This window comes from Nansenia antarctica (assembly GCF_963989245.1).
Source record: "Nansenia antarctica genome assembly, chromosome: 7".
Lineage (NCBI taxonomy): Eukaryota > Metazoa > Chordata > Actinopteri > Argentiniformes > Microstomatidae > Nansenia > Nansenia antarctica.
In genome coordinates, this window is record NC_137677.1 from 55072420 (window position 1) to 55083438 (window position 11019).

Genomic DNA, 11019 nt, shown 5'->3' on the forward strand with positions numbered 1-11019 from the left:
AAAATGCATTTGTTTTTACATTTAAATCTACTATGGTCCTACACCTACACCCTGTGGTTTTCACAAGTATAGCACTTTCAGACAGGATGGACTGGAGACAGAAAATCAAGCCTAGATGCAGCTGACAAGAGAAAAATACATCAATTTAATCAAGAAACGGATGCTTCAATTACAAACTACTTCCTCCATAATCATTAAGCTAGAGTACTATTTTGTACAACAAAAATAAAATACAAAATACATGATTTAGTAAATTGATACTGCATTGCAACAAGCTAAAGCAAAAACCTCCCACACAACAATTCTCCTATAACAGACTGTCCATCCTCAATCTCCTGAAAACACCTCTACACCCATATGAACAAAACCGTTTAGTTGTACAGTTATGAGCGTATCCAGATTCTTTCCCGTGGAGTTTTAAATACATTCGAGCGTGATGGCGCTTTGCTAGGAGGTCACTAGTACATCTGTTGGTTCAGAGGAGGCCACCGATGTCAGAACAGGGGTCTCTGTCAATGTGTTATTCACCACAGGAGCACTGGATGAGTAGGCTGTCGTGTCCAGGGTGAGGGCAGGTGTGTTCTCAGTGGAGGCTGTGATGGTGGTGGGGACAGGAGGAAGAGCGAAGTGAGATGGAGGCAGAGTCACCCCTGGAACCAGAGGCAGATGAGAGGGGAGCATACCAGGCAGGTTAAGAGGAGCCAGTGGAGGAAAACCTATGGAACACAATTCAAATACATTAAATTCAATAAACTTTGTTTATCCCGGAGGAGCAATAACTGCAGAATCAACTTCCTCAGCAACTCAGCAAGTTTCCTACAGTATCGCTGAGCTTTCTATCCATGTAAATGTCTTAAATGTATCAAAGAAATCTTGAAAAATACCTGCAGGTGGAATTCCTCCTATACCTGTTAACGATATTGTGCCGAAGTCTGGTAAAGTGAAATTTGGCAAGTTGGAAAGGGGAGGTAGGCCTCCAGGTAAGGACATTAGACCTGCACAGTAAATATAAACTCAATCAAATACAAGAAACAGCTGCAGGCACATTTAGAATTAGATTTCCCCCAAACTAGACCAACGCCTTACACTGACCTGGTAACGTGTTGGCAGAGATGACTGGAGGTACTGTTGTCAGTGAGGGACTGACATTGTTAGGCAGGAGTGGTACAGTAGGCACTCCTTGAGGGGAGACAGAGAATACATTGCATCACCTACTGCCTGCTTGCTATCCCTTCCTGTGAAGTCTTTCTTCTCATGTCTTTCCCTGTTCCCTACCCTGGACTTCTTTCTGACATACTCTCTTTGTATCCTCCCCTATGTATAATCAGTGAGATGTAAAGTGTACTATGAATATGACATTCAACTTGATTTTTCACCACTTTGTCTCTTGCAATGGATGCTGAATAGTCATACAGGCCAGTAAGCACTGAACAACATGCATCTAAATCAATTATAGAAAGGCTACTGTACCTGTGTGTAAAGCGCTAGGGACACTAGGGACAGTAGGCGGGGCTGAGCTGATTGACAGGCCAATGAGATCCTGTTCCAGTCCAGTAGACGGAGAAGGCACAGCAGGTGAGGCAGTGACAGCAGAGAGTGGAACCTGGAGAATGACATGGTGCTTTAATGGACTGCTATAGTATAATAGATAGGAGTGTGAGGTTGGAACCAAAGTCAATATCGTCCATCAGAATAGCCTGCTAAATTATTGGCGCCGAAGAAAAGATTCTCAGTGTGTGCAAACTCCCAGGGCTAGGGAGAGAAAAGAAGTAGCCCAATCATAGATGCCTTACCTCTGTGAATCCATCCTTAAGTGGAGAGACCGGTTCACTGGGCGTCGGTCCAGGGAAACTGATCTTCTTACCCTCTTCAAATGGCCGTGTGGGTATCCTGTGCAGGTAGCCATAGCCAATTCCACAACCTAGGCTGAAGGAGGGCAGAAATTGAGTGTGCTGTAGTAGGCAATCTGACCAATAGGCAAAATGATTCTTATGACAAACATGTATATGCCGCACCTGCCCTCTCCACCCCATGCACTGTTTGGAGTAATGACCACCTCCCGACAGTTGTCCGTGTCAGTATTGTACACATACAACTTCAGCCCTTTTCCTTCGTGTGTTTCAATGAGGGAAAAGAGATCCTCAGACTGTGGGAAAACAAAGCTCAGTTAAATAACAGAATAAAACATATGATCAATCATTTAACATTCACATTTATAAACGGCTTGATTCAGAGACGACATCATTTAAACTGGCACCAAAGACTGACATTTTACCTACCTCGTTCATGACTGTGTCAGCACCTATGATGTAGTCAGTGTGTGGTCTCAAACCAGCCAGTGTTGCTGGAGAATTTGGCTCCACCTCCTAGGGAACAAAAAAATGACAGTATTGTAAGATGGTGCTCTACTACCATCTAAAATAAGTTATTTTTTCTGAGTGGGGCAGTCCCACTCATATTTTCATTTTTATTGTGACAGAGACAGTAGAGATTTGACAGGAAGGATGGGTGAGAGAGAAAGAAGGGATGACATGCAAGATATGTCCGCGGCCGGAATCGAACCGGGAACCCTGCGGTTACATGGTCAGCGCTTAGTCCGCTACGCCACCTAAGCGCCCCACCATCTAAATTCTTAACATGTATCCTTTGTTCATATAAGCCTTGACATAATAGACAAGTAAAGCTGCCAACTATTTGAAGTGATGACCTCAACCTTGTAGGAGAACTGCCTCACCAGAACATGCCACACGTTCTCATTGGCGCCTTCGAAGCTGCAGAAGCGGATGCTGACCCCCAGCAGACCCTGGCCACCCCACATGTTACTGGGTGTGACAGTCGTCTCCCTCAGCTCCAGCGTCTTGCTGCTGTACACCAGCATCTTGATGGGCTTCTCCACATTCACCTTCAGCAAGTCCTTTAAGGTGTCATTGTCTTTGTTCTGCCAAAATCCAAGACATCAGTCGATAAAAAGTTAAAGTGCATCAGTGTAACAGAATGTACCAATGACACATTTACATTTCAGGCATTTAGCAGACACCTGATTCCAAAGCGACTTACAATCAATACATTTGACTACGTAAGTGAATCGTCTATCCACTAGCCATAGCAGGAAAAGTACTCTATGCTCAGGCCAGGGGTCATTGGCAGTCGTCGTGCTAGAAGAAGGAAGGAGTTTTTTGTTTTGTTTTTTCTCACACCTGCAACCAAAGCAAGAGAGTCTACTACCTCTGAAAGTTCTAATGAACTTAGGGTTAGGGTAAGTATTTTTCTATTACCGCAGCAAAAAATAGTAACCCCCCAAAACCCTTTCCAAGACATACGACAAGCTTAGACCAGACACATCCAAGGCCAAAATGATATAGCCTGGCTTAGTGGCAGGCTGAATGCATTTCAATGCAAGCAATTTGATCACCGGACAGATAAACAAAACTTGGGAGCTAAATCAGTAGGTAAATGACAACATACCAATCTAGTGTCACTGATGGAAATGACAAAGTCAAAGAATGGTTCCAGGCCTGCACGATGACCAGGAGAATTCTCCTGAACCTGCCAATTTAAAACAGGTTTACATTTAGCAACACCCTTAATGCCTTAAATAATTAGATCTCTCTCTCACACACACACACACACACACACACACACAGAGACACACACACACACACACACACACACACACACACACACACACACACACACACAGAGACACACAGAGACACACAGAGACACACAGAGAGAGAGACACACACACACACACACACACACACACACACACACACACACACACACACACACACACACACACACACACACACACACACACACACACACACACAGTGAATGGACAGACCGGTTGGTCAAGTCAAGTGACACTACTGAATGGGTAGTTTGTCTGTCTGTCTGTCTGTCTGTCTGTCTGTCTGTCTGTCTGTCTGTTTGTTTAGCTAGCTACCACTTCCCCTTGCTGTGTCCAGTTAGTTAGTTGGCTTGTTGCGTTGCTCTGTGATTATAACAACACGTTGTTAAAGACAAGCAACAAAATGTTTCTTTTTCCGGAAAACAAACGTTCAAAAGACCACCATGATGCATTTACAATGACAGCTCCTCTACCAGGATCCACATACTAGATACAGAAACCTGAAGGCCGCACCATCAGCATTGACAGCTAGCCGGCTACCTGCAGTGTTATAAGAAGCATTTCAGCCAAGTACCTACTCTGAGAACGTGGTAACCTTCGGATCCTCCTCCAGGTATCTCTACACTCTGAGCTCCCCCCATGTCTCTCGGTTGACGGTGATTTCCGTACGGTTAGCTTGCTTGCTAGCTAGCTAGCTAGTACGATTTGTTTCCTCCGGTTCCGGGATGATAATCAAGTTAGGCTCAAAGACTCTCTGGGGCAAGATAACCAACATAGATATACTTCCGGTATGCTTGCCTACCAACATGGTCACGCTTCCGGTTGCTTTGCAAAGCCTCTGTTGATCTCATCTAGCGCAGAGCAAGGCACTCGAATGAATGAATGAACGAATGAATGGTCTTTATTGTCATTAATACAGTACAGGTACCATACAACGAAATTTGGGAGGGGGGGCTCCCCTGGTGCTAGGAAAAAAATACTAAAAACAAGAAGGGAAAAGAGCTGGTGTACATAAATAAAGGCTATGTACACTATCCACTATACTATACTATACAAATAAAACGCTGTGCTGTTATATCCCAGACCGTATAAAAATAAATGGTATAAACAATCACACTTGTGACTAATTAAATGTAACACATATACTAAACAAGACCACTGTAATATTAGTTTTATAACCCTAACCCGTATAAACAATCACACGTGTGTAATTAAATGTAACACATGTACAAAACAAGACCACTATCATATTCGTTTTATAAGATCCTCCTTGAGGTCTAAGACCATAACAGCATACAAAACAAATTCAAGGCTAATGTTGGCCTATTTACTGGACATGGCATCACTGATCTTCATGGGCAGGACAGATACAAGGTTAAATCATAATGCATTGACTATTCAGGTCATGATTGGAGGGATTGCCAGAAGTGCCACCTTATCAAAAAGGGTTTACAGTCTTACTTTTGATGAGGAAGGAATGTTGAATAGATGGATCATGGATGTGAGACGACCTGGCATTTGCAAAATGTGAGTAATATGTTCTACAGTAAACTGGATCAGACAGCCAAACGATGTAATTGAAAACAACACCACAGTTGTTGATACCATATAGGTGTTGTCATTAAAAGTCCATATGGTCTGGATATCAGCCATTGATTTGATCATATTGTTATCGCCTCCAAGCAGCAGGGAAGGAGTCTGAAGATAATGAAGGGTAGCCTATTATATGATCCTGTGTTGATAGGGGATTTGATCACTATCATAAAAAGTGTGGGTTCAACACATACACTAATGAATACATAATTGAATATCTGTGATGCGGGTCTTATCATATAATTTGAAATCAAGTTGTTCAGGGTTACACTCATCAATCATGGGGAGTCCCCTCTGTCTGAAGGTCCGTACACTGATGCACCTTGGCGTACTCATACCTCTCTCTATTAGGTTCGCACAAAAGCCTCTACAATTGGAGAAAATGACAGGGTACAGGGTGGTGTGAAATTCTATTACAGGTAAACGACTATGTGTGCTCTTGTGGTGATCTGGAAATGAACACAGATAAGCATTGATTGTAGTAATGCGATAGTTAACTCAACTGATGAAACAGCCAATGTGGAGTCCTGTTTACAACTGCTAGGTACAATTGGGTAGTGAATGAGTTACAGTAATGTGCAGAGGACATGGGTCTTCAATTGGATACTGGAGATTACTCTGATCTACAATAAATGAAGAATTCACAAATGTTGTCAGCTCCTATTATTGATATTATCTATTGATTAAATAGACACATTTCCTTTAGAATTAAATGTACTATTACTAAAATAGTGGAGTGAAATATCATAGAAATGCACACAATACAACCATTGTTAGGCCAGGCATCTATTAACTTGTGAGTGTAAAAAGTCCATTTCACTGGCCCTTTGCCACTGTAAGAGGGATAATTTGTCATATTAGGATAAAAATCGCCCCATTGTAAGGGTACATTTGTGAACTGATATTGAGGCGAAATTACCCCACTTCAAAGCACTACACCCATCAGACTAAAAGATAGTCATTATCTACCATCGCTTTTTGACGTTATGTAGAAAATGGTCTCTGTGGATAATGCTTTCAAAACTGGTCAGGCAGGAATCATTCTGCTTTTTTTTTATTACATCACTGATAATAATAACAAATGTAACATGTATAAGAATATGATAATGACAGTTTGCATGTAATATATACAAAGGATTTCAGAATTAAATGCTAGTAGTTAATACAATAATAATTCCAAATCAAAATTGCATTTATTGAATTGAGAAATTTGGCAATGACATAAATATAGAATGAATAATAGTAATATGATAATTCATACATTGAGGTACAGCATTACATTTATCATGTACAAATGGGTGTTCCTTGTTATCTATTCTTTTCAAGCAGTGAAGCATCCTCTGTTCACAGTGACACTTTATCGTCCAAGGAGTAAATAAATAAACTAGTATTTCAATAGCAGCTTGCTGACGCCTGAAGTCCCTGCAATCATCACTTCTCTCAGGGCCGGTCTGTGTGGTTGTCACAGATTTATACCCATCCAGTCCTTCTTGTAATTTACACTACACGTCTTGACCAAGGAAATATACTAGACTTTGTGTACATGAAAAACTACTCTATTCTTAGTACAATAAAACATACCCTGTAACCTCTGAAGAGTTTTCAGGTCAGAGAATCTGGGGTTTAAAGAGAGTGTTATTTTCATGGTGTATATCAAAGTATGGCACAGAAAGGCCAAGAAGTGATCTGACCAGGAGAGACTTTGGGATCCAACATGTCAATAATAGCTCACATGAACAAGTATCTTTTTTGATATGAACTATTCATATTGTGAATACTGTATCTGACCAATATACCCAACTATGGCTTACTGTGAAATACTTTTTAGACATTAGGTCCCAATGCTTAGACATTTAGGTCTTCTTGTTCTTCTTCATTGGAAATGTATGGCAGTATTGGCAATGAGACATTACCTCTTTGTGTTGCATGTGGTAGTCCATGTGCCTCTTCTCAGGGCCATAGTGCTGAGTCTGCTGATCACGCCAACCTCCTGGCTCCTCTCCTGCCTGTCAGGACATCCACTGGACCTTCCAGAGCTGCGCTCACAGGCCATTATCCTCTTCCTATCTGGCTGTGGCTCCCCAGCTGTGGTTTATGCTCCTGTTCTTGAGCTAATGAGTGTCTTTCGAATGCATGGTGATTGCAGTCGTAATCAGGCCAATGTGTTAGATTTATGCAGTGGGTTTGTATATAATGACATAATTGTAATGAATCGTCTGTGACTGGTCCTATATAACCCTCAGGAGGGGAGGACTGTAGAGATGCAGCTGAGTCTGTGGCCAGAGCTGTATCTCAGAGACACACTGTGCTGGGAAGCAGAGATAAAGTAGTCCTCTGAGAGGGGGAGAGAGGTCTGTGTTAAACTGACAGTTCACTACAGGTACATGCTGGTTAAATGGTTATCACACACAGTTATGGTTGTTTATTATTTTCATTTCAGCACCGAACAGATCATATGTTCCCTGCTCTATTCTTATTGACTCATAAACAGTAGAACTGAGATACCCTGGAGATGTCAGCCCTCCTCATGTTAGAAACCCTGATCCATGTTTGGAGTGGTTTGGAGCACTGCATTACTGTCACGTTCCTTACTCGTCTTGTTCCTTTAAAGTACATGATGGTAATCAGCAAGCAGGGGCCTGGTTGGCTGCAGTGTAATTGGTCTTAGCAAACACTAATTGCCTTTAGAAACTGTCCAAGAGAGACATTTAGTAGCAGTCTTTCAACTTTAACAAGAGCCCCATTAGGGGTTCAGACACTACAGCCGCCTGAGATGAGAAGTTGCTGTCTATGGCCTATTAATCTTCCACTTAAAAATGTGCTTTCTGCCAAGACAAATCAAGCCGTGCACTGGGAGTGAACCGAGAGGTCAATAACAGGAGGCTATTCAGATAATTGTGAACCATTATCATTGGCGTAGGAGTGAAAGGCCCTCCAGTCATGTCATTGTCACCACCACTGCCAAACACCATATACTGCCAGGCTAGAGTATTATATTAATATCTATAAAAGAAGAAATAAGCCATTGTCAACATTACTGCATGCATTCTGAATTTGTCAGGATTATATTTGTGTGTGTGTGTGTGTGTGTGTGTGTGTGTGTATGTGAAGGGGATTGGGGGAGGGGGTCCGGATTGGTAAGAGCCACCGTCAATATCATCATCACCATTTCATTAGACAAGCCCTGCACAATGGGAATGTCAGTATCCATCAGGGAGCTAATGTGGCAGTGAATCACTAGGGATAGATATAGCACATCAGGAAACCAATGACTAGATTCATGGATGGAAATGAGGAGAGCACCACAGTTTCCACATGGGGCAAAGAGATACTGGTTGAGGGAACAGTCTCTGTAGCATGGTTACAAGGAAAATGCAGCATTAGCAACCTAAAACATAATGCATTACAAATACCAATAGCCACAAATGAAATATACATATTGGACAACAAGCTCATGAAATAACAGCACATATACAGCATATAAAGATACCAGGACATGTGTAGTGTCCTAAATTAAAAAATACAACTAGGAAATGAGCAGTTCTGAGACAGTGTTGAGGAGCTGGGTCATATTATTTTGTACAATGAAACCAGCGCCTCTCCAGAACCTGAAAATTCTGTTTTGGGTATAGGCTCTGTGTGGATGGTGTGAAATGGAGGGTGTTCAGGCCAGGGGGTAGTCAGATGGCAGGTATTTCACAGTCTGGTGTTCAGAGCCAGCACTTCCCCAGAGACTGAGAAGAAAAAGGAGAGGAAAGCATCCAAGCTTGCTATTTTCACAGACCTGCTCTGTACTTGTTCAAAGTTTAATAATGCTTGTAATTGGAATTGATGGGCTTACTGATTGTTGGTTAAGGTGATGGAGCAATGTGAAATACAATTAAATAATAATTGTATGCTCCATATCAGAGGCCGATTCCAAAGGCTTGATGATTGGTTCACTTTCTGGAATTATAAAAGCTGTGATATCATGACAGTCCAAAATATATATATTTATATATTTTTTAAAATGTCTTTAAAAATCTGATAATCACACATAAATCCATTAGCCTAATTAGGCTAATAAAGTCATTCTGATGCTAGCTCTATCATGATATTGAAGATAATATGGGTCATATCTCAGGGTAGGTAGAATTATAACTTACTGTGGGTGGCAGTGGTCTCTGGTGAGCTGCTAGACTGTGAAAACTCAAGGAGGCCAATTATTGGATTCTACAAAAGCCGGTTCAGGTACCGCAATTCAATCTGGATCCTTTGTTTTCATTAACTTTCAATTATTTTCCAAAAGCCTCAGACACCTGCTTCCAAATTAGCTCTGTAATTATGTATCAGTTCAATTAAGCTCAGACAATATTATCACCACTAGCGCTGCAAACAAGGAACCACTTTGTCTAACACACTTTGATAACGTGAAGAAGAGGAGAAAGGTGTTATGATTTTTAGATATCTCATTACAGTGATTCATCCAATCCTGTGCTTCTTCTTAACTTTACAAACCGTCCAATGACATCAGGTCTATAATGATCACGGCACTGAACCATGAAACAAAGAAGAGGCGTCTCAAAGGGGTTGGGGGGGTAGAGTCTCTGAGACACTCAGCTCCTGTATATGACTGTGTTCAAATAAAATGCAGCCACGCAGAGCTTTGAAATTGGCTTCTCTGGGAAAAAAAAATGTTAAGGGAGCACAGTCTGATGCGTTTTATGATAAATATCTTCAAAGTGTGAGTAATGAGAGGAGTAAAGGGGGCCCGTGAAAGCTCAGCTGTGAGATGATCAGCCAATAAAACTCCCCTCCAGGGTGATTAATTTGAGAAATGGGGGCTGACAATCAGGTGCACTATCAGAATTTGTCCATGGCACCAAGGGAATATACACACATTTGCTGAATTCACAATGGTAGGCAGATGTGGAGTTACGTATCCGAAGTATGACCATATTTGCAAGACCAATTAATCAATGCTCTGGATTTTTAGCAGTACACAATTCCATAAATTTGGATGTACCTGCCAATTGTGCTATAAATAGAATTATCTTTATATCTTTTCAGCCTGAGGCTTTTGTAGATACTGAGCTTTTGATCACACCACTGTGAGATGACTGCATTCAACCTGCCTCGGAGAGTGATTGATGGATAGTGAGTGGCAAAGGGCGAGTGTCTTTTGAGGTAAATCATCTCCAAATTGCTCACATCATTGCTGTTCCCCATGGCTAACCTCAGTCCATAAAGCAAGGTCTGTCACCTAAAGACATTTTATTACGCAGAAATAATAAATAAAAAACAGGACTTCATCATACCATAGTCTGTGTCCAAAAGGAGCCAAAGATCACTTTTTCTTTGGGGGGAATGTTGGAGAGCCACAGGCTGTATATGGAGACTAAAACTGTTCTGTAGTCAATTCATTCAATCATTTAGTGTTAACATGTTCAGATATCCTGAAAAACAGCAAGGAAATCCAACCACAGCAGAAGACTCTATGCCAGATTTATCTGAAGGCCTGAAGTGTGATGCATAGCTGATAATCATAGCTCCTCCATTGCAATAACTGTAGAAATGCCCCTCACAAATGTTTTAAAGCTGAGATTTTTATTAGTGCTGTATATATGACAGTAATGCTCTGCACATGGTATGAAGTTAAAGTGCCTACCTTGACAAGGGACATACATCCCACTCACTGAGGGATGTAAAATGTTATATAATCAGTATTACTATCACATTAACATTATATTCATCATAGTTGTGCATTGGCTTTGTTGAAGTGACAAACAATTTCTCTGTAACAATATGTCAAC

The 11019-nt window shown here is 41.4% G+C and overlaps 1 protein-coding gene across 1 annotated transcript; it reads right to left on the bottom strand.

The window, feature by feature from the left end:
* Positions 1-168: 168 nt before the first annotated feature.
* On the bottom strand, positions 169-4346 carry LOC308161788 (Golgi reassembly-stacking protein 2-like). The gene is made up of 10 exons (XM_080535860.1): positions 4213-4346; positions 3466-3546; positions 2735-2938; positions 2280-2366; positions 2016-2146; positions 1794-1926; positions 1471-1603; positions 1093-1179; positions 885-995; positions 169-716 (listed from the first exon to the last, which is right to left on the bottom strand). Exons 1-10 carry the CDS (start codon positions 4273-4275, stop codon positions 448-450), a joined length of 1299 nt encoding a protein of 432 aa, XP_080391986.1. The 5' UTR covers positions 4276-4346; the 3' UTR covers positions 169-447.
* Positions 4347-11019: the final 6673 nt, after the last annotated feature.